Raw genomic sequence first — 24207 nt, forward strand, 5'->3', positions numbered from 1 at the left:
CATTTCTTTTTAGTATAATTGAATATCGTTTTATCGAAAAGACCTTCGAGATAGCTCTAGACGCGGTTCATTGTATTACAAAATATTCTGGTCCCCGTGAATCACAGCATTCCTGTTCTTTCAAGTTTCAACTATCTTCCATTATGTCATCATTTGCTTGCAGAATCGACATTACAGCGGTCGATGGTTCCACTTAAGTATTTCGCTGAATATGTTTACACAAGCCGAAAAACTTTAAAAATTAATATTCAATACATACATACGTACATACGAACATATGAACAAAAAGCGTCAAAAAAGCATGAAAAAGACAACGCAACAGAAATCATTGACCTCAACAAACGCCGCATTGGCCGTATTTTGTTTATGGATAGCCAAACTCCAAGACTTCAAGCTGAAGACTAGTTTGGTTATGATCAGACTGGAATATACCCTGTCAAAAAAGACTTCTTTTACCCCGTCATTTCGAATAAGGCATAAGTGTAGATAGGAAATTATCTCCATGCACGTTCCATTTCGCATCCAAATTTCAACGAAACAGGGTGTCTAGAAAAGTATCTTAGATTACACTTATCTCATAACTATAATATTTTTAGCTCTAACGTTCGAAATAATATATTTTATGCGTTTACTTTGCATTTTTAAATTATGATCGGTCATGGTCTTAGCTAACTTCTACATTTTTCATCGTGAAATTTATTTATAAGCTTAATCAAAAGGAAAGTTATGATAGATGGATTGTAAGTGCATTTATTTACCTAAAAATTAGCATTTTCTTAAAATTAGGTTATGAGGCAAATTGCTAATGTAACAATGCATTTTATCTATTAAAAACCTAAGAGATATTAGGTGTTCTTTTTGATGTCACTTGCTTTAACATGCTTTTAGAATATAATAGTTATTAGGGTATCCCATCTTCGATCTGGCATTTCACTTGCGCTTCTCCACCTTTTGTTATGATATAAATCACACGAACTTGCGATTTGCCTGAGGTATAGTATAGTATATTTCTCGTCCGGTGCTCGGATTTCTTTCCACTATTTGCACCATCATGGCGGACGGACACCATCGAGTGGATCGATCGGACGGGAGAATTTGCACAAAATCTAATTTATTGTCAAGCATTTCCAGGGACGATAAGGCCGAAAAAAAGTGCTGCTGGACTATGCTGGTTAACTTTATCATGCACCTGTAAAGGGGAAAGAAATCGAAAAAAATTAAAAATATAAATAAAATCAACAAGCGCAGCTAGTGGCTGAAGTTCTTTATAGGAATTGTTTAAACAAGTGCAGACGTAACCAATCTTCTCGTGTTGTTGTACGTACATACGAATGTACTTTATTATAGCCCATTTCTTATGGGCGATATTTGCTTTAAATGCAATTGACAGATGGACAGAACGGATGACGGGAAACATCGATCGAGTTTGAACAAAAGAGTGCTCAATGCGCTGACGATACAGATACATGTATGTATGTACATATATATATGTGCAGTATGTGGATTCAGTTGTAAAGACAACGACGGCAGAATGTCTGCTGCGTTGCGTATGTTTACACGACACGATATATAGATGCAACCCAATATAGGTGTATTTAATTTACAATCCACATGTACATTTATTGACAATCTCCTCGTGTGTTAATATCATTCGCCAGCGTCTTCTAGAGATACTTTTTCATGCGGCCAAAACAAGTGGCCCAAAATATGACGATGACAACACGATCGTTTCCCAAAAAAAGTCCTGAGGGAGAACAAACAGTCAACAATGAGATCATTTATTATTTTTAGACAAAGGTAAATGCGTATCGTATCTCCAAAAGGCAGGTATTGGTACTATACGATGCGATACTACCCATGCTACTGCGTATGATCTGGAAGTCTGCTTTTGACAAAGTGATGATAATGATGAAACTGGGTCAGAACGTAGTGCTGACTTATTTGTCTGACTTTGCTGTCGCTTTCAGCCGCAATAATAACTCTATAGTTGAGCTGACTAATTGAGACTGACTAAGTTTCTAATGCAATTAGCAACTCACCTGAACGAGATCAATGTCCTGCTAAATAGTGGCCTTTGTGCCCATCGTTTATCGAAATAGCTAAACACGAGCACATATTTTTAGATGCCATGGCATATGTTTTTATGCATTTTCCTAGTATTTTTCCGAGGAACACACAAAAGCCACAGGCACAGCTGCTTTTTCATACGTGCCGCTAATAATAGCATATCATTAAACAAGAGAATTTTGTTCAATGCGAAGAATAAATTAAACTTATCAACATGAAAGCGAAATTCAATTCGAGGTAAAAGTTTCATGTCGCATGGATTTATCGGTCTCTTAGGCATCGGTTTCCCTACACATGGAAATTTATGCTAAATATAATTAGCGATAAGAAAATGTTGTGACCCGCTGGGAAAGAAAGGCACAGCATAAGAGTCGATATGGAGTGACTCATTTTACCAACGCGATAAGCGGTCCTTTGTGTCCTGCAAGGGAAATCCTTATCAGCATACACATATGTATGTTTAGTGTGGAACTAGCATTCCTCTTAAAGATTATTAGACAGAGCCTTTAAAATCCTCGAAATTAAAATATTGTACGGCTCTAAGCCGTGGTAGCAGATATTTATAGTCTTTATGTGTTCGTTGGGGCAAATCTAGAATGATAACAGGAACCCGCAATAACAAACATTCATTCATAGGAGGAAGTTAGTAAATTATCAACCCCAGCGGCATGACAGCGAAGGAATCTAATCACAATTTTCTGGCATAACGCTAAATTATATTCTAAAAGAAATCTCGAGTGCAAATTAAAATATTACGGCAGATAAACAGGCGGGGGAAAAGCGGACAAACAGACACCTACATACATCTTCCAGCACCAACTGAGCTGTATCTCTAATTTTCCCGCAAAAACACACCCATTTATCCACAACTCAACTGTCTGTTTGCCGTGATTCACAAATCAAATAAAATATATATATATAATATTAAAAGAGAATAAAGAAAAATGCACGAAAAAGCGTTGTCGTCGGTGGCGAAAAGTATTTGTGCCAGCCATAACCCATAAGATACAATATCTCTTTCTATATATACTATATAACTGTAAAATCCACTTGAAGCCGCAGAGAGCGATCGAATCCGGCAAGCAAACTAAGAGAACAGTTAAGAGAGGCGCGCATTATCTCGCTGCCTTGCAAATTAGGGGCGGTGTTGGGGTTGGGCTCGGGGTACGAAAAACATTGGGAATGGCCCGGCCCGGCCCGGCTCGAGAAGAAACCCCGAACAGTGAACACCAAGCACCAGAGGCCAGAGACGCAGACTGCGGCAGCGAGCTATGCGGGTTCAAATGCGGCCAGCATGACGAATTATTACACACAGTCTCGCGACTGGTAAATGAAATTTAATGTACACTTGAAAAAAAAGGGATTTAAAGTGCACAAACAAAAATCATATTTAAAAAAACATCATATTAACCATTCAAACATTCAACGCTATTAAACAGCAAGGAAAACAGAAGCTTATCTAAATCGCAATGATATCATCATTTAAAATAAACAAGAAATCTTCACAGCCAAAAAGACGTGGATCTACAGGTAATATTATTTTGAAATAACACGATCGAATAGATAGAACTAGATTTTGAATATTACTTTGACATTTGAAACGAAGTTCAACTCTACACCAAGCTGCATAATAGAATAGGACTGATCTGATCACACTACTTTGAATTTAAAAATCTAATATAATAATCTAATTTAAAAAAATATTTTATTTCCATAAAGTGAATAAAAAGTGAATAAAGTGAAGTTATTTACTAACGGAAACGATTCGACAATCAATATAGGCATGTTGTCCGAGCTCAAATCCCACCCTGGCTCACAATCTTTTTTATTAATTCATATATATTTGTTATCAAAACTACAAACTGTACATTAAGCTTTCAGATCTTTCGATCTTGATGTTAAGTAAAATTATCAATAATGTCCTCTTTCTCTCCGTGTAAAATACAAAACACTCGCACACTTAGTCGATTCATGGGGCTGTTTATACACTCACAATGCACATTGATGATGTTGTTGATGGGATTGTGATTCAAGTATGTGCGCGTATATACACAAAATTTTGAAACAAGAAGGGAAAGGCTACCCTTGCAAATTTACCATAAACCTCTTAAATTGACACCGAGAGTCAATTGATGTGAAGCCATGGAATCGATCAACTTTGACAAGATCATCTTAACCTTTTTCCCAATTAGAAAGTGTAACGAAATGTTTTTGGAAGTGAGTGCGAACAAAACGCTCTTCTCTATATCGAATACAGCGCACAAATATCTGTGTCATAATTCAGGGAAATCCACTACGACCAAACGAAAGGAGAAATCAATGTACTCAGCGACGAAAAAGAAGGGCGCACCAATGATCTGATCCCTCTCAGAGGCGTCTTGTTGGCCCAGCCAATTTACTATGTGGTGTAAGCCATATTGGGGATTTTCAAATTTGAAATTTTTAAATGAATACAATAAAATCACGTCAACAAACAAGAAATTAGTGGCCGAGAGCTGTGTGTATATTTTCAGCGGGGGTATACATGACGTGCACGGAGCACGGAGCTATAGTCATATACCTATGCCTCTCCATATGTATTACACAAGCGTTTTTGTGAAAACATCGCCGTTGTCATCGTCGTTTGTCTGCGCTGTATCTGTTGCCCGGGCAGCTTTAAACCGGATCTTTGGTTTGAAAGTACATTCACTTTGCGTCGTCGCCGTCGTCGCAGCATTGCAGCAGCAGCAGCAGCAACAGCAGCGACAGCAGCAGCAGCATAAGTCCAGGCCAGGCCCCAAAGATCCCCACAGCCATATCCATATCCATAGGCTCTGGCTCTCAAAGATCTCCGAACAAAACTCTTGGCTCCCAGCTCCGGCAAACAGCCTTCAAATGACTCGGCTTGGCCCGCCTGTGTTGGAATGGCCCGACTCTCTATGGTCTGCACATGTGCATAGTTCAAATAACTTGGTCAAGTTGACAAGATCAACGGAGCGAGTGTTACCAAGCGGCAGCAGCCAAAGTCGGGTCTGGTTGCAGAGCGGGGTACACCCCCCGTCCTATTCCATCGTGCATTCGGGCCAAATCAAATACTCGCAGCAACAACACAAAATCTATAATAAAAAACAGGTTAACAAATGTTGCCGCAACGCTGACGTCGACGCAGCCCATAGCGTCGGAAGAAACTTGTTTTCCTTTCCTATGCGGCTCCGGGTCTCAAATCTCAAATCTCGGGCCCCTGGTCTCCGATCTCCGGTCTCAAAACGACGTCAAAGCCGGCTTACGACAATCAACTTACATTCACTTCTCGAAACCCCAAAGAGCGTGAAAGTTTCACTAAGAGCACGCTTTTCGGGAGAGAGTCGGATACTATCGCATTTGGATTCGGATTCGATGCCGGCTAACCCGCATGTTACACAGTATCAAGGGTAGATTGGTGGCCAAGAACCATGGGAATACAATATTTGAAATGTATAGTACACGGCTTCAGTCTTCAGTTACAACTACCCCAAACACGTTAAGAAGTCAATAAATTCAATTAAACTATAGCAAATGTAACATAAGGTATGTGATTAGTTGACCTTTGGGAACGAAAAGCAACAACCCCAAACGTTTCCCGTAGATTAACGAATCAATAACACTATTAACACAGGATATTAGAAATACGATGTTATTTTGTAGCGATCTTTTCAAATTGAAAGAGTATATTTAGGCCATTTATTGTACCTTTTCTCTTCTCATTTTAATGAGGAAACATCAATTCATCATATCCTTAATTTAAATTTGTTATTTTTTTTATTACAAAAGTATCAATTGTTCGAGGTTTTCTGTATGAAATTCTGAAATTGCCGGCATTATAAGCGCAGAGAGAGAGAGACAAAGAGATAGACGGAAAGAGAGCGCTATACGTGCGGAAGAGAGACAAAGCGTTGTAGCGGAAAAGAGAGCGACTGAGCGGCGGCAGCGACGTCAGCAGAGGACTGACGTTTCGATTCGTTCGTTCGCATTCACAAGAATTTCACCGACATTTAGTTTAGTACCGTTTTTGGCTGCAGTCGCACTACGGACAGTTTATTCTAATTGTGTGCTACCATCCCATACATCCAAACATACAAATATTATTGCTAAAGTTAACGATATTAACTACACATATTAAATGCTATTATACACGGGCCGAGCAAAGCCATTTCTAAAGCGGTTTACTGCCCATTCACACACAAAACACATCAAAAAATTCAATTAAATCAATTGAAATCGTAATCGAGTCCAAAACACAGTACAGCGAAAAGAAAAATCAAATAAACTAAAATTATATGGTTATCAACGTTGAATCTAAACATACATATAATAACTATTTTCTATGAAAATCGAGTGTTTCGTTTCCGAATCGGGAAAAAAGTTAATAATTCAATTAATGTTAACGCCAAATATAATCCGACGAGAAAAGCGCATGCAACAAGTTAAATCCAGCCGACAGTTGTAAACCAAGTTAGATCCGTACACAGATACACCCCAAATACCACAACCAATACGAATGAATGCCCGGTATACACATACAAACGAAAAAGTCACACACACACACACACACGCAGACTATAACAATGTCAAGTGAAAACATTCTCTGGAAGCAACAGGTTTCCCCTTAATAAGTGTTATAAAGAAGCAACCAACAGTCATCACCCAGAACTGTTCTTTACGGAAAAAAAGTAAAGTAAAAAATAAAAGAGAAAGAGAGGTAGAAGAGCGCACGAGGAATAAAGAAGATAAAGTATAAAGAAAGAGAAAGAGCGGAGAAAGAGCCACTTTTCAGTCAGCAAAATCGTATAAAAATAATAGTATAATACCATAAACTACAAAAATTATAAGAAGACAGTTCTTAAGTGGGTTAAAGTAGAAAAATTAGTGTGACTGCAACCGAGTGGAACCGAATTAAACCATACCACACCATCCCCGAACCGCAATAAAAAAAAAACAACTAAAAGAGTTCTTAGAGCGCATCTGACTAGCGCCAACCATGGAATTCTACGATGGCGACCTCAAAGATATATGGGACTCCGACTTAGATCCGGTAAGTGTTCAAATTACCACTCCCGAGCACAATTAAAAATGCGAAAAGCAACTTGTACCCCCATATTATATCAGTCAGAACAGAACCATTGATACTTGAGAGCTTTTATTACAGCAGGTATGCTTGATATGGGCTATACGAGTATGTGAAAGTTAAAGCCGACAACTCGAACGCAACGATAAGAAAATGTCCGAGATATACATTGGTAGCTCTTATATGTATATTATAGCTCACTAAATTTTATGTGGCAATGCCCCAACTAAACTTGGTGAACTCCTTGAACTTCGATCTTTGACTACAGAGACATCTTCAATACGATTATTAAGTCATTTCGGTGTACATTTTAAACATGCAAGAGTCGTGCTTCCACGAAACGAAATTGCATTTTAAAAAATCTAAAGAAAAACACTTTAATGACCCACATTAAGCTTATCAGTTGGGGAGAAAAAACGTGAACTTATTCATGAGCTGAATTCTAAGTATGATGATCGATTTGAGAAAAGGAAAATGAAGAAACGAATTTCGATCTCCAGGGTCCCACGGAATTTAGCCAGTTTTCTTTTCTTTCTCTGCATATTAAGTGGTTCGCATTTATATGTATATGTATGCGATCACCTGAGAGAATACCGATCACCGACAAACTGGCCTACGATCAAACCTGTCCCAAGCCACCTCATAAAAATGTCCGCTCACCGCACCACCAAAATTTCGAATGTAAAAAAAAAAAAAATAACCGTATAGTGAAAAAAACAAACCAGAATCTAATCGAACTGCCCGGCTTCCAGACATCAGACACCGTAATATACAACACACCCAGAATCACAGTTTTGGTTTCATTTTCGTGGAGGACGTTCTTGGATTGCCGAACCCAATGGCATTACTCAATAGAAAAACAAAAAAAAAAAAACTTTGCCAAATAGATACGACCGATACGACCGAATCAAACAAACCCTCTAGTGCCGAAAGGAAAAGGCAGCTTTCAAGGCTTTTTATCTTGGCAGTTACGTGCTCGTTTTGGGAGAAAGACAATTTTTAGTGACTTTTTGTGTTCGAATATATCAATTTACATGGTTTTTTTTGATAAGCGACTGCGACTATATCTGGCATTCAGGAAACATTTCTGTTCATAACTTAGAAGTTTCGCTGTCCTACAAAGTTGTTTTGTCTTGGGTGGCGATAATGATAATTGAAGTTTTCCAAGAAATTAAAAGAAATTTATCATTAGCGAACGATTTCTGTTTCGGTTGTTTTGTCGTCGTAGTTCCATTCACTATCACCCCCGCAACTTGAACTACTCGTCGTACTGCAATCGTGAATTGTTTCAATATAATGAAATGAGTATGTGCCGGGCTGAGCTTCATTTGCGGAGTACTCATAGATGGAGATGCCGTCGTCTATTGCTTATCGCTGCGGAAACAGTAATGAATACATGTCGTCCGCCCGTCCATTCAGCCCAAGTCCGTCCGTTTCACTTGTTCTTGCTGTTGTACACGGTAAAAAAAAAAAACAGATCAAAATCAAATTTAGTAGATACTTACAATAATTGTATCAGTTTCAATTAATAACGTCGTTTTTTTTCGTACTTAGTGATTTTTTCTTAGAAATGGTCCGGGTTCAAGTATAAATAAATAAAATGTTTTTCACTTTGATAAAAATTAGCTTTAAAAAGCAACGGATTCAATACAACAAAAAAATTGTAATACATTTCAACGTAATTTAAAATTTCTGTCGCTTTCTTTATAACGATAAATTTGTATAATATGTTTCATAAATTTTCGCTCTCAACTTTTGCGCGCTGTGTAGAGGAAGCTCTGCTGGGCGAGCACAAAAGAAAAGAATCTATTACAGTTTGGGAGGAGGACACATGTGGAGTTGATAAGAGGCTGCTATCAGCTGGTCTAAATGCAAAGTAATGACTTTTTTCGCCTGCCTGCCTGCCTGCTGCTGCTGCTGCTGCACTTTGCAGCTAGTCAAATAGAGTATGGCTCGTCAGTGTCATTACTATTGGGAGATAATAAATGCGCGCCGGCGACTACTCGACTTGTAGACAATGTAGCCGGAGGGACAGAAATAGGCCCAATGCCCGGGAAAATGCGCGTGCAGTTTTTATTGGTTTTGTTGCATTGCGTTTTTTCCCGCCGTAAGCGGTACAATGTACCCGTACCCGGGGCGTGCGCTCAATTACCTCATAAGTATCTCAAATGCCTGTGTGTGCCCATAACAAGAAATTATCGGTTTCTGTGGGAAGTCGCCGCCGTAATACCCTCCAAATGGTCTGGGAAGTAAGATCAAGATCGCGGTTAGATATCATCCATGGCTAGATAGCTGAATTCCTTGAAAGATCACATCCAAAAGCGTTTGTTTTGTTAGCTCGAGCCTATCAGTATTCTATTTTGGCATTATTTTAATAATATAAACTATCATTCTAAAGTCTCTTCAAGCATATCAACAATCTTATCTCACCGTATTTTGTAACCAAAAAAATAAAGCAAAAAAAAAAAAAGTAAACTTGCGCCCAGATAAGGCCTGAAATGCCCAATTTTGATTAGCCTTAGCGCACCATTTTTCACTTAAACTGTTGACAAAAATAAAAATAAATAAATAATAATTATGATGCCATGGGATTTTATGTTCTTTCGTTAAACCAAAACAAAAAACTCAAAATAATGACTTGACGGGTCGATAATCAATTATATTAAATTGGCAAGAGGTTTCCGAAAGGCCACAAATTGGAAAGTCCCAGTTGGGGTTAGCTCGTCTTCAGAGAGACCAGTAGAGAGCGATAATGTCACGTGCCCTGCATTTCCGAGATTCCGATCGGTGTTATCAAGAAATCCCCTACCATTTCATTCAGAGATCTTTGAGTGGTTCCCCTGACTATCCGTATCAGTTGGGAGCAATGAAGAGTTGACACAGCAGAATCTGTAAAGCTCTAGAAAAACAGACGCATACAATATAAACATATATTCGCCGATCGGGGGAATTCTGTGAAAATCGATTGGCGGTGGAAAAACCAACAACAATACTTACGATGATCTCTGTGTAACTGGTTATTCAATTTACGAAGAATACAGTTTATGAGGCCAAACAAAGCGTTTCCAGTGCGAATAAAAATATCAATGTTTCAGCTTAACGACTTTTGATTGTGGTCCAGTCATGATAAGAAAATATAAAATCAAATTGTTTCTGTTCAGCGCTAAAATTACTGCTGAAATTTTCACATTTCGTTGATAAGAGTAGCAAGCACATGGAAACAGAATGCCTAATTAATGCGGACTTAGAAACGAGCTTATCTTCTCAATAGCTAAGTAGAATTCGCGCACTTATATAGGCTAGTATGTGAGAAAGGGTTGTGTCTCGAAAGAAAGCGAAAACAAAGCTAAGTTTCGAACTAGAAGTTCTCAAGATCGTCACAGAGCTGGCCTCGAACAAGAAGAAGCTCTGCAATCGAAACAGTAGACTGCCGGAAAAGATTGCCTTGAACAAAATAAATTGCATTCGCCTTCAGAGAAGAATGCTGACCAATGTCGAAAATCATCGACTTACCGAAATTTTATTTGTTGGTCAAAACGGAAAGAGAGAGGTTAAGAGTTAAAGACCGAAACAGAGGGAAAAAGTGCAGCATTAACAAGAAGACCAGAAGTCAGCAACTTTTCACCACTTCCATTGAGATACAAGCGAAAAAGGCAAATATATGTATATATCTGACATTTCTAGAGCTATTCTTTTTTGTGTGCCAACTTTCGCTTATATAAGCAAAATATACAAAAAGAAAAAAAAGTAAAAGGTGGCGGGGGCGCGGGGCATGCATAATGGTATTAGCAATTTCTTTTCGCCCAATTCGATACCCTTTATGGTCTATACACTCTATATAATATGGCCTGTTGCCTGGCCGTCGAATGCAAATGTGCATTTCGTTGAGGTTAGACTGAGATTTTCTAACGGCCAAATGCAAGGCCCGCTACTTAAAATGCACACGAGAATACTACCAAACTCCAGCGTCAAGAAACGGAAATCAGAAAAACGTGCTTGGCAACAGGCTGTGTCGGCATTTTGTTAACTTCGATAGCTTAATGTCTTGACTCTCGGGAGCATATTTGAATAACTAGTTCGAGCTATGCACGTTAGATACTTTCAATATGGTCTATCAGTCGTCTGTATATCTCGTATATCGCGTATACGCCGCGTTGTTCGGCTATACGCTGTACAGCGTATTGTGTATTGCTTAACTTTGACATTTCCAATGAGCCGGAGCGTTGCAATCTGCAAAACAGGTTAAAGCACAAAGCGAATGCAAAGAAACCCAGCGACGACTATTGCAAATTTAGCTCGCTCCAGCGACACAATTTCTATGCCAAAAGTCCAAACATATGGCGAGCCAGCGAAAGAGCAAAAAAAAACCCGAGGCAGAAAAAAAAGCGCGCATAATTAAATTTGTGCCCCCACACACATAGTATTGGTTTACATGTGCGCCAGTCTCAATGGCTCCACTCTCTCTTTCTCTCCCTCTCTCTGTAGATATATATGTATATATATATATATATATACTATATATATATACATATATATAGTTTCCCATTCATGTCGGCCATTCATGCGGATTTACACGCGCTGCGCGTTGCAGGATGCGCAGCCATAGTATGTCCACGCGGAAAATCCACTCTTAGCTTGCTCTTTTCGACCGGGTTTTCTAGTTGTGGTAGCAGAGCTCTCTTTTGGCCAAAAGAGTGGGCGGCCTTTGGGCCATTTGACCAGCTGTTCGCGCTTTGTTTTGTTGACGTCAATGTCAGGATGTCGAAGGAGTTGACTTGTGGCCAAAGCCCCGAAGAGCGTGAATTATTCATGGACCCGTTCGGAAGTTACAATATGTTACAGCTTCACCCCCACTCATCGAGGGGGTGGACTGTGGGGATTGGGGAGCTGGGGAACTGGGCGTGGGCGCTGCAAACATATTGCCAGTGCTAATGAAGTGCTACACGATAAGTGTAACAGCAGGCAACAGGCAACAGGCAACAAGGAAGCAACAGTTAGCTGCTTCTTGTGGGCGGAGAAACAATGGAAGTAGCATTTAAGAAGTGATTAAGGAGCGGGGTTCCAGGAGACCACCCTCTGATAGGACATTTTATCTGGCACCATGCGAGCAAGCGATAATCACTGTAGTTTTGAAGGACTTAAGACTAATGTTTAATTGGTCAAAAAACATTCACTTACATTAGGACTAGAATTATTCAAAAAACTTTATTTTTGAGCCTAAGAAATAATAGAAATTCTGCTCCCGAGTTTATTAACAGATGTCTTCAATGTATAAAATCAATTACTATTTCTTTGAATTTTTTAAAAAGTTATTTTAGGTGTAACATGATAAAAATTCTTCAACACATTTTTATACCCCTTTGACCTTAAGACCTTTTAAAGATGTTTGGGGAAAGTTTTCTTCTGTAATTCTAGTAACCATATGGACCTCAATGTACATTCGGAAAAGTTAAGGGAGAGTGCTTAGGGCCGGCGGTCTCTGCAATGAATTTAAGAGAATTTCTATGATGAAGAAACCAGAATTATTGTCATAAGTTGGTCTTAAGTAAATTTGAAAAACACCCTTTTGGAAATATCAATGTAATAATATGAATAAATATAAAAATGATAATACTTAATATGATATTTTTAGCAAACCCAAAATAGAGTGCACCAATCGGATTCACCAGAAACCCCAGTCTTCACTCCATCAAAATCCATTAGAGTGTCATAAGTTAGGGCCTAGAATTCAGTAATTAACCGGCGACAGGCACATTTTTCAAGCATTATCTTTCCGAGAAGCCTTGAAAGTGAATTCATTATGGGCTCTCCAATAAGGTCGCCCAGCTCTCTGACTCATCCGCGCATTGCCAAATTGGTTGGTTATGTCTGTTTTGCATATATGCAGATGTACGATTTTGGCTTTTCGACGCTCGCCAGCGATTTTGTGAAAGGCATTAGACGGTCTCGAAGGCTGAGACTTGGTGGATCTTCGCTGAGCACCCACTATCCCAAAGATGAACCATCTGTGGGGGATGAGGATTAGCAAAGATTCTGCAGGTTTTAACCACCTTGGGCACCGCCTATTCGCATTTTTCCCCCACTACATTTTTTGGTTACTTTCACAGTGATTTCCGTTTGGCAAATTGTTCATGTGTACGTCAGACGCGCTGCTTACGTACTTTCATCGCAAAAAGAGCGCACAAACATATGGTGGTGATAAGCTAAGCCCGCAATGTACACCCACCCACCCAGCCTATTCTCCCTTTCGCCAGCTATTTTTATACATATTAGGTTATATTTATAAACATCACTACGTCATGGAAGTCTCAGAGGCACTCATACTGTGCATTGGAGGCTGCAACATGGCGTATGCGTAATATGTGAGTTCATTGCGGGTTCTGATTTTTAGCTGTTAGCTGTTGAAATCTTCGGATTCTTTGGCCGGCATTCCTGGCCATTTCGCACTTTCTTTTCAAGGCAAAAGCAGAGGCATTTAGACGTTGGCCATTTACATCGTAGCCCCATTACCATTTACCACGCTCACGAAAAACGAAACCGTAGCAATTTTTCAAGTTAAAAGGCAGTTCAGTATCCGTGTTTTTGTGTTTTTATTTTTTTTCGCTTCGTTTTTTTGGTTTCTGCTCTTTTTGAATTGTGGGAGCACCTTTCACTTTACCAACACTCCAGCGCCGAATGATGCAGCCTGGGCATAAAAATTGGAAAGAAATAAAGACTCGGCTAAAAAATGCTGTGCACAACACAAAGAAAAGGCGATACATACATAATGATCGGCACGCACACGACTGCAGTTTTATAAATGTGAAAGGTTTTCGCTTGCTGCAACATTATTTAATCAATCCAAATTGTGGAGCAAGCGAAAAAAAAAAGCAAAATCGAAAAAATGTATAGACAAAACAGGCAGAAAAGGCAAAAGTAAAGCCCAATGAAAATATACAGAGGTAAAAAGAAAGAAGAAAGAGGAGAAACCAAGCCAAACTATAACCAGTTTAATTATTTTTATGAAATTGTATGGTTTGTGGCTCTTTTTTTCACCCTTTCTTGGCGTTTTTTTTTTTTTTTTTGTTTTTGTTTTTCGGGAAGACCGAGCCGAAGACTGGAAATTTGAATAAGATTGTATAATGGGTAAACCGAAAGGCGAGGGGACCCGGCAACACCAACACCCATGTGTGTATGCTAATTTAATGCCGTAAGATAAAGAAAACCCCTTCGGCGGCTATTTCGATTTGATTCCAACTTAATCGTTTCCAAAGTGGCTGCCTGATTGGGATCCCAAGTGACGAGCGCGAGAAACGCGCAGAACAATTCTCTGCACGTGACATTCGAACGGAGCAACAGGTTTTCATTTGCTTCTTTTTTTATTTTTTTGTGAATTGCCAATGAAATGGGGTCAAATGACTGCATTTCACGCAGGCTCCACCGCCGATGGTTAGGCAATCGAATCGATTGCCCGGCCAAGTCAAGTCAAGTCGAGCTTAGCCGCATTCAAGCGGTTTTTGTGGCCCAAGAGCCACTCCAGCTCCATCTTCAGCGCCAACTTGAGCTCCAAACTCGAGCATCGCACCACACACACCACACCATACCACATACCACACCACAACGCTTTCCACTTGAGAAGGCGCCCTTAGCCATTTCACCGGTGGTGCCGCGCTTTCATTGGAACACACAAATCGGCGAAGTGGCGGTGGTTCGGAGGCAAAAACCCACCTGGAACGTTCAACAAACGGTGCTACAGGTGCACCATGAGAAATATTTTCAAGCTAAACTGCAATAGCTATGGGATTGCGTAATATTAGATCGTATCATCAGTGATATGATGACTTAGTTCGGATTTACACCAAGTATTGTTTATACTTGCTTATATGTTGATTCCAAAAATCAAATTAAATTGTTGAAGAAATGGTAATCTATATATTTATGTACCTACATTAAATAAAAGTGATACATTATTCTACTATTAGACAGTAATGTCCATATTTACCTTGTGATTTACACATTTTCCGGGCAAGGTCGTTGTGGCACATTTTAAACGGATCTTCGTTTGGGTCTCTCCATACAATAATGCTGTGGATTTAAGTTTAGAACTGATTAGATTTGCGATCGATTTGACATAAATAGAATTGAAAATAAATAAAAGTTATCTTAGCTCTACGATATTGCTACGAAGTCGCATCAAATTGTCATGGCTGAAGATTAGATACGGGGATGACCATTGCAAAGGGGCAGTGTGCATTTTCCCTCAGTGTATTACCCCACCTCCGGAACACGATGCCCCCACCTGATCCGCAGCAGCTAACAAAAGAGGTAGCAAATGCCTGCGAGCATTTTTGCCGTCTTTTTTCTGTTGTATTTTTCTCCTGGCTTTCTTCTTTCTTTCATCATCGGCAACATACATATTTGTATACAGACAACCGATGGTCATACATACATATGTACAAACATATATTTGTATTTGTACGACTGCCGCCTGGGCATCTGTATTCTGTATCTGTGTGGTTCGAATGGGAAGTACGTGTGTTTGTCTGTATCTGTGTTGCCCGTTTTGGTAGCATTTTTCAAGAATTGCTAATTCTCAACAATTCCCGAGGTTCGTTGAACTCATCATAAACACACACACACACACACACACTGGGCACGCACACTCACATTTTATTTACGCTTCTCGGTGCTTATAAGTAGTATACTATATACCATACTGCTTGCTGATTCTTGGCCCGATGTGCGGAGACGGCTAAAATGCGGAGAAAGCACTTGTGTATTTGTGTTTTAATGCACTGTCCAATGAAATGTACAACAACAACAAAATGCGAGGGACGGCCCACGAGTATTAGCATAATGGGCGGATCATTAATTCTCGGTTATTCCATACTTTCGTTGGCTTTCAGAATGTACGAATTACAGTAAGCATCGACAGCGGTTTTTGGTCAAGAGAAACTTCGACTATTATAGCACTTTCTTTGGCCCTTTGCCATTTTTGGGTAATTACTGAAAACGTTATTAGCACTTCACCGTAAAATATTAAAGAAACTCCTTACAATGCGGTAAAAATAAATATCTCGTAAGGTATTAAAACTTGTAATTACGTATAAATACATAAACGACAGGGGGTAATTTATGGTTTAAAGTATTTACGTTGAAATACATCAGTTAATACTGCTGCTACTTGGCAATTATCGGTTTTACTTCGAATTTACAGTGCTAACATATGTACTTAACGTCAAATTCGTATATAATTATAATCTGTTTTTAGAAAAACATAAAGTCTTGCATTTGTTAAAAAATTCAAATTTTTTTTTTTTTTTTTTAACATTGGAGCTTAACAAATTAGTGGGCTGCTGTATTTTTGCATACGCTCCGTGATTTGTGAGCTACGTGAAAAATACATTTTATTGTTTATTAGGTAATCCGCAATAATAGAAAAAATAGAGAGCTACAGCTTACAACTGGAATTTATTATGATTTTTATAGAACTGTATTCTTATATACATAGAAAAAAAAAAAGAATTTGTATATTGAAGATATTCGAATATCATACATTTAATAGGCGAACAACAGAGTTATAGTATTATCCTTAAGCTATAAATTAAGAACCAACTATGAGCATTAATTCTTGACACTTGACACATTTGCGTTGATAGAACCCATCAAACCACCCTCGTTCGAAACTGCGAGTGCCGCATAATTATTCCAAATTCCTTCAAATGCATGCGTGCAAACGGTAATCAATGTTTGGACTCACGGTATGTTCCTTCTACGTAGATTTCGTGGAGGAACCCGAAGAATTCGATTAACCAAAGACCCACAAAGAACCGGGAAGAATCGTACCTGCCTACATTCATATGTATATATGTACATGCGTACGTATGTATGTATGCATGTATTTATCCGTAAGACGTTCCCTTTTTTTTATGGCCAAAACTGGATTCCACTTGGCTTGGCTTAGAATGTGAACTTTGGTGAGGTGGGGCTCGGCTGGGATTTTACATACAAATGTGTTTTTAAAGCGTAATTACATGCACTTCTTTATCGCAGACAGACAGACAGACAGACAGTCACTCTGGTGTGTATGTAAATAGTTGTATCCATGTGCATATTTGCCACAAAATGCCACCTCCAAATGGGTCAGCAATTTATTGCCGTAGATTGCGGGCGACAATTAAGCGAATCCAGTCCGAAAATCTGGCACATTCGGGATTACATCATCGGGCGGGCTTTAGCTTCAAAATAAATATGTTCTGGAGCTGTTTGGATCTTCGGGCTTTTTGGCCGCAAATAGAATAGAATACACGGCTAACTTGTTTGGATTATTTGTGCTGCACTCTGATCGTGATTGTGAGTGATTTGCAAGGTTGGTTTTTGCGCTCATCTCGGCATCGAAAACACTTAGCGCTGGCCCTGTTCATTATAATTAATTACACTCTTGCAAACACCGCTCCACGCGGCTTTTAATTTAAATTTGTGCCAACCATTTGCCAACCACTTGCCCCAAAACTCGATTGACGACTCTAATGGAACCAGAGGCAATGACCGTTGAGTGCTTTTGATGGATCCTTCGGGAAAATCCCGATTAATCCTAAATCCTAATCCAAAAAAATTATAGAACTTTTAAAACATGTTTTAAAACTTCTATTTGTGTCTTTTAAGGTGTCAGTTTTTCAGCAGATTATGGTTTTTTTTTTTCTCTATCTACCTGTTTAGATTCTGTTGAATTACCATTTCCTTAAGTTAGCCAAACATTCCTCTTGCCGCTGCCCCATAAAGTTCGAGTACCAATTACCCAACCTAGAAGCAAATACCTGGCACCCCACCTAGGCTAGGCTAGAAAAATTCCCACCACTGATTTGCGGGTCCCCAAAAATAATGACTTAACGATTGATAACTTCAAAATTGTTCCCTCTGCTGATTGTCCGGGCCAACAAAAATGATTTCAAGGGTACGTCCGAATCGGCGGCGTGGTCGATGGTAAAATGTCTTCTGATAAGATTGACAACAAAAATATATTGCATAGCCACCATATGCAGGGGCCGTTCGGGATCTGCTATATATATATATATATGTATGTGTATACATATACAATGTACTTCTCAAATCAAATCAAATGAAATCAGTTTTTTTTTTTATACAATATACTTCATTTTTTGAGCTATCTGCATGGCCCGAGTGGCCGCGTTGCGTTTTGGGTGTGCGATTCTCGTGTGATTTTGCCATAGGTCGTATATATGTATATATAGGTAGGTAGAGCTGATGTACTTTTGTTTTTCGCATTCAGTTTTTGTGTTTTAATTATATAAGCGTGCTATCGCCGTGCAGCACGACTATGAATGACTTTTGTACATTAACTAATTGCAAACCATTTTTTTTTTTGTTCCCATTTTGCACTGTTACAGGAATCCTTGAAAATCAGCCCCGATCACGATATGCACGACTGGCTGTTCGATCGGGACGTCAAAGATCCCACCGTCATACTCAACGACAAGCTCATCTCGGATGCCCTGCTCAATGGCACACAGCCGATCAAGACGGAGCACTCCTACAGTCTCAGCAGCGACGTTGACTCCCTGCCCGATTCACCAAAAAGCCTCCAGGCCAAGATCGAGGGTAGGTATCTCAAGAAAACTATAAGCCACAATGTGTTATAATACATTTAATCTAGCAAAGTAAAAGTTAAATGGCATTCATCAAAATCATGCAGGTCGTCAAAGTCATTTAAAGTAAAAATAGCCAAGTTTAGGAATGGATAACAGTAAAAAACAGTAACAGGGTCGTACTTAGTTACACATATCGATTGTCGATAACTGCATTTGCAAGCATTCATAAATATCATATAACAGTTTATTAGATGTAGTATATGGTGGATTCGCATGTAATATAAAATATTAAAAAATGAATGCATTACAATGCTAGCATGTGCTAGAATGCCCATCAAGGTGGACCTATGCAATTTGAACGATTGCTGTTCGAAACAGAGCGATCACCGATAACACGCCCAATTGCATTTAGACGCAGACCGAACAATTTTTTTTTTTGTATTATTGAAGGGGTCTGTCTGTAAGCCCCGAATAGCAATCCCAACACAGTTGGCAGTTGGTTAATTTGGGCCATGTAGACAGTGAAAACAAGGCTGACAAGAATAACAGTTGAAAATCCGTTTCAGATCCGCTCTGTTCTGTTTCTAGTGTCGCGGTAGCATTTAGCAATTTAACGCAGTACTCGTGCATGAAGTTTTGTACTTTGACGCGATATCAGTTGTTCGTATGTATGACGGCAAACTGTGTATAATTACCCTGCCTGAGTTCTGGGCTTCTCTTGTTTTTTTTTTGTTCGAGCTGTTATTATTTGTAATTTTATGGAAACTGTACGACAACTGTGTAAATAAAATAAAACGAATTTTTTTGTGACTGTGTTGGGCCAGTTTTACGGACGTGGATGTGGGAGGGGGTGTTGGGCCCAAAGTTTTGCCAGAAAAATATAAAAAACTGAAACAACAGAATATGAAATGCAAACACAAGTGCAACTCGGCCAATTGACGCGTGCTCAGGCAAAGGAAAGTGATCCGGTGTTTGCTTAGTTACAGTCTAAACTACAGACTTTAGACTACAGTCTAAAGAGCCCCAATTCTTGCATAATAATGTGGGTTAGAAGCAATAATATTTGGCCATAATATTTACCCACATATTGGCTCTATTTGATTTTGCCCATTGTCTATGGAACAAAAAGGGGGATGGAGCAAATACGGCTGTGAGCTAATTATTTTTTGGGAAAATTAACAATTAACTGAGACTAACAGAGAACGATTTTAACTGACGCAAGCCAAAGCAATTAAATTTTTTTATATAATCATTATGAACTTTTATGTTTTAGGGCTTATAAGCAAATGTTTGGTTACAATGAAATGAAATATTAACAGTTTATTTGAAAATATTTTACAAATATGTGTATCGAAAGTGTAACTCACATTTTGTGATCACTCATACGCAGTGTTGCCGCTGTGGATTGCGATGACGTGTCCCTTAAGTTTCGTCTAAAATCTCTAATGGCTTTCATATATATGCTTCCCCAGACATGGACGACGAGTGCTTTCCCGCCATTTCACCGAAGACGGCGACCAATGGGCGCGTGACCATCGATCCCAAGTACCTCACCTTCCACGTCCCGCCCACGCACGCCACGCCCATCAGCCGGCTGAGCAGCAATCCCGCCCTAAACACCTCCGTCGCGGATCTAACACGATCCTCCGGCCTGCAGAGCCTGCAGGCGCACCAGCCACACCACGGATCCGGCTCGAGCCACGTGGTGGTGGCCAATCTGGAGCACTTTCAACTACCTCAGCACCTATACGACAACGACTGCAGCTCCTCGGTGTCGTCGTTGCGGGATGGCAGCATGTCGCCGGACATTTGCTCCGACATCGAGATCGACGAGTCGGCCATCAAGGATGAGCCCATGTCGCCGGACTCCAGCTGCCCCGCCAGTCCCACTTCTCAAGCGAGCAGCTCGCAGCACCAGCTCAGCCTTAATCTGGCCCACCTGCAGTCGGAAATGCTATTCGAGCCAAAGGTGAGTTCACACAGCACAACTAGGACTCAACACAAAATGTTCAATTGCCATATTTATTTATGATTTATATATTTTTTTTTTGGGAAATGTTTGTCTTGCAGCACTGTGGCCTCCTGCTAACCGCCAGCAGCAACAGCAACAACAGCCTCATAAAGTCCCAGCAGCGCCAGCAGCAAATCCTTGGCCAGGACAATCTACTGATGGCCAAAATGGAGATCAAGAGCGAGAAACAGAGCACCAGCAATAGCTCGGACAAATCGCATGCCCACGGCTATGGAATCCCGCTGACGCCACCATCCTCCCTGCCCAGCGATGATTCCGAAGGTAACTTAAGTCCGGAACACCTGTTTGCGCCACTGTCGCCCAACGCAACCGTTTCCATCTCTGTGGCCAATCCAGCCGGCGGTGAGTCATCCGTACGGGTCAGCCGCACCGCTGCCAGCATCACACGCTCGTCCTCCGGATCCGCATCAGCATCCGGCTCCAGTACCAGCTCAACGGTTACCACGACACGGCAGCCGATCCACACGCCGCTGATTAGCTCGCAACCGGTAAGTTTGTTTAATAGTCATTTCAGGAATAGTTTTGGCCATATGAAGAACCATTGTTTCAGTAAATAAATATATGTTTTAAGTAAGACGATAGGACTTTATATAGTAGCAAGTAGCATAAATTAGTCATAGGATGTAAGAAGAAAATGCCAAAGAATCTTTTTTAAAATCATGAACAATCAATGCTCGTCATCGCGGCGAGATTTAGCAAGAAATTCGTCACTCACTCACTCACTAACTCTTTGGACAATTATGTGGATTTTGCAGAAGGGCTCCACTGGGACGCTGTTGCTGACGGAAGAGGAGAAACGCACTTTGCTGGCCGAAGGGTATCCGATTCCGCAGAAGCTACCCCTAACCAAAGCCGAGGAGAAATCGCTGAAGAAGATTCGACGCAAAATCAAGAATAAAGTATGTGCAAACTAAACGATGAAGCTAAAAGAAATCATATTTATTTATATTTGATTTTGTAACATTTTACAGATCTCTGCTCAGGAAAGCCGCCGCAAGAAGAAGGAGTACATGGACCAGCTGGAGAGGCGCGTCGAGATCCTGGTCACCGAAAACCATGACTACAAGAAGCGCCTCGAGGGGCTGGAGGAGACCAATGCCAATCTACTTAGTCAGCTGCACAAACTGCAGGCCCTAGTTAGCAAGCACAATGTGAAAAAGTCCTAAACAACCGGATTCACATGGACCCCTCGATATCCTAGGGGGCTTGTGTAGCCGGAATCGTTTCTTGTTTGCCCGCCTTCCCGAGTTTTATATTTTAGATCTATTATTTGTATGTCAGTTGAGTTCAGTTCATTTCAGTTTAGTTTTTTGTTTCGATTTAATCAGTCTGGGAGTTTGTGAAGAATTTATGCGACGAGGAAACTTTAATGAATTTTTTGTTCGGCTTTTGGATAGCCACAAAGCGGTATAACATTCCCCTCAATCCTGCTCCACCGCACCACCATAATAAATATTCCACAGGGCCGAGATGACCAGAATGCCCATAACTAATATCGTATAAATAATATGTGTATGTAATCCTAGCTACTTGTAGGGCCTATATTATAAAGCTATGTATATTAGTCATGCATTCCTGTTATATAAACTTGATCTAGCTTAGGCAAATGACCAGCTGCAGCAACAACCACAATTACAATTACAATTACAAATACGAGAAGCTCAAATGCAGAAGCCAGAAATCCAGAAAGCGTCTAAAGAGAAGCTAAATAATAATATTGTAATTAAACGAAATCAACAGACCAAAAACAAAAACGTAAAAAAACAGCAAAGTAATGAAAAAGTTAACGACAACAACAAAAAAAAAAAATAATAATAATAATGAAAGAACGATAGAATGATAGAAAGAAAGCCGATCGCAAATAGGCTCTGATTGTATATGAAATCCAGATTGGAGTTGAGCCGACAGTTGGAGGCGACATGTACATTATGTTTTAATAATGATTGAATGAATGAATTAACGAAAGACTCCCGGAGCTCAATCTCTGTGCTGTCTTTGGCATGACTATTGTTCCTTTAAACGATATTTCTCAAAACGAATAACGAAAGCTGACGACGAGATAAAATACCTAAACAATTCCATAATGTAGCTATATAGGTGGATTATGTAACGAACTATGTCTATGTGCAGCATTTAAGTTTCTCTTCATCATCTGTTCGCCAGCGGGCGTCAAGTTGGAGTTTCAATAGATGGAAAGCATACGAATTTATAATGGGTATCCGTATCCGTATCTGCATCCGTATCCATATCCGTATCTGTATCCGTATCCCCAATTCGGTTGCGTTCTCCACCTGCCGCGTTGCCTGGCCAATTTAAAACAATTTCCGAGCCAATTATGAAAATGAATTATTGTTTGTTAAGTTTTATTTTATAAGACGGCGCTGCACTGACCGAAGGGATATTTTGAGAGTATAACCCAATTTAATCAAATTTCGCAGCAATTATTTTGTTTTTTATGTTTACAATTTGTGTTTTACGTTTTAGTGCAATTTTTTGGCATACATACATATTTATACAGATATTTTTGTATTCTTTTCGCAGCGTTCTAAATGAGTCATTCTAGTTTTTATTAGTTGAATTTATAAACACAAAATTACTTAACGGAAATTTCAAGCGTAACCCGTTGATTTCCTATCAACTCGATAATATGTATCTATAAAATATAATTTAGCTATTTCTACGTATGTCTGTGCATGTGTGTATAAATCAAGCGGGCGAAGTTGTGCAATTGTTAGAAAATTTTTAAAAGAAAGATATTTAGTAAAAATACGAAAATCAGAAATCGATGTTGAAAAACAAAACGCTCGTGCAATGACAAACAAAATTTTATTAATAAAGCGTTAAACAAACAAATTAAAGACAACATGAAATATACATTATGATATATTTATATATACAAGTATGAATAATGTACGACTATTTACTATTTTTTGGCTATAGCATTTTAAACGCATATATTGTATGTTTAACGTTGAAAATGGAAAAAACAAACAAAACAAGAAAATACATCAAAAAAAATTGTAAAACTTTTATGATTGGTTGCTGTAATTTGGCAAAAGTAAAAGTGCAATTCCAAATAAAATTCAAACAACCATACAAACAGCAGGAATCTGGGTCTTTTATTTATTTATTATCTATGGAAAAACAATACTTTTTCTGGAATGTAAAACTATTTTTCACTTAAAGGCGGAAAAATAAAAATAATGCTTTCTAGCAGTGGTGATTAAATTTATTGATTCTTACTGATGTCTTCTTCCAAAATAAAATTTAAAAAAAAAAACTAGTAAATTAAAATTTTTTTCCTATTTTAAACTTCCCCGATAATCAGATGCCAGTTACTCAACTATTGGAAATGCGAACGCAAATTAGATATTGGTGAATAAAATAAGAAAAAAAATTAAAATTGTTAAAAATTGTAAGCGTGGCTTTTCGGCGGT

The 24207-nt window shown here is 39.3% G+C and overlaps 2 protein-coding genes across 4 annotated transcripts, besides 1 other annotated feature; one reads left to right on the forward strand and one right to left on the reverse strand.

The window, feature by feature from the left end:
* Positions 1 to 746: 746 nt before the first annotated feature.
* Positions 747 to 2135, reverse strand: CG43248 (uncharacterized protein). 2 transcript variants are annotated; one of them, NM_001274952.2, is made up of 2 exons: positions 2040 to 2135; positions 747 to 1189 (listed from the first exon to the last, which is right to left on the reverse strand). In NM_001274952.2, exon 2 carries the CDS (start codon positions 1123 to 1125, stop codon positions 967 to 969), a length of 159 nt encoding a protein of 52 aa, NP_001261881.2. In that variant the 5' UTR covers positions 1126 to 1189; positions 2040 to 2135; the 3' UTR covers positions 747 to 966. The 2 variants fall into 2 exon arrangements, with proteins under 2 accessions (NP_001261881.2, NP_001246767.1); NM_001259838.2 differs by lacking the exon at positions 2040 to 2135 and adding an exon at positions 1326 to 1632.
* A 3921-nt stretch (positions 2136 to 6056) lies between these two features.
* Positions 6057 to 23876, forward strand: CrebA (Cyclic-AMP response element binding protein A). Of its 2 annotated transcripts, none has more exons than NM_206374.2 (6): positions 6057 to 7117; positions 18538 to 18748; positions 20211 to 20707; positions 20809 to 21258; positions 21526 to 21669; positions 21742 to 23876. In NM_206374.2, exons 1-6 carry the CDS (start codon positions 7064 to 7066, stop codon positions 21934 to 21936), a joined length of 1551 nt encoding a protein of 516 aa, NP_996096.1. In that variant the 5' UTR covers positions 6057 to 7063; the 3' UTR covers positions 21937 to 23876. The 2 variants fall into 2 exon arrangements, with proteins under 2 accessions (NP_996096.1, NP_524087.3); NM_079363.5 differs by having other exon boundaries at positions 21742 to 22567.
* Positions 23877 to 24148: 272 nt separating this feature from the next.
* Positions 24149 to 24207: part of a mobile genetic element that runs on past the window's edge.

This window comes from Drosophila melanogaster, chromosome 3L (genome assembly GCF_000001215.4).
Source record: "Drosophila melanogaster chromosome 3L".
NCBI classification, from domain to species: domain Eukaryota; kingdom Metazoa; phylum Arthropoda; class Insecta; order Diptera; family Drosophilidae; genus Drosophila; species Drosophila melanogaster.

Bases quoted from the DNA above. Each gene is read 5' to 3' on its own strand.
- CG43248 (NM_001259838.2), bottom strand. From the start codon at position 1,468: ATGTATCTGTATCGTCAGCGCATTGAGCACTCTTTTGTTCAAACTCGA. The intron at 1,190-1,325 runs GTACGTACAACA...TCCCCTTTACAG, and splicing joins ATAATAAAGTACATTCGTAT to GTGCATGATAAAGTTAACCA.
- CrebA (NM_206374.2), top strand. From the start codon at position 7,064: ATGGAATTCTACGATGGCGACCTCAAAGATATATGGGACTCCGACTTA. The intron at 18,749-20,210 runs GTAGGTATCTCA...ATGCTTCCCCAG, and splicing joins CCTCCAGGCCAAGATCGAGG to ACATGGACGACGAGTGCTTT. The intron at 21,259-21,525 runs GTAAGTTTGTTT...TGGATTTTGCAG, and splicing joins CGCTGATTAGCTCGCAACCG to AAGGGCTCCACTGGGACGCT.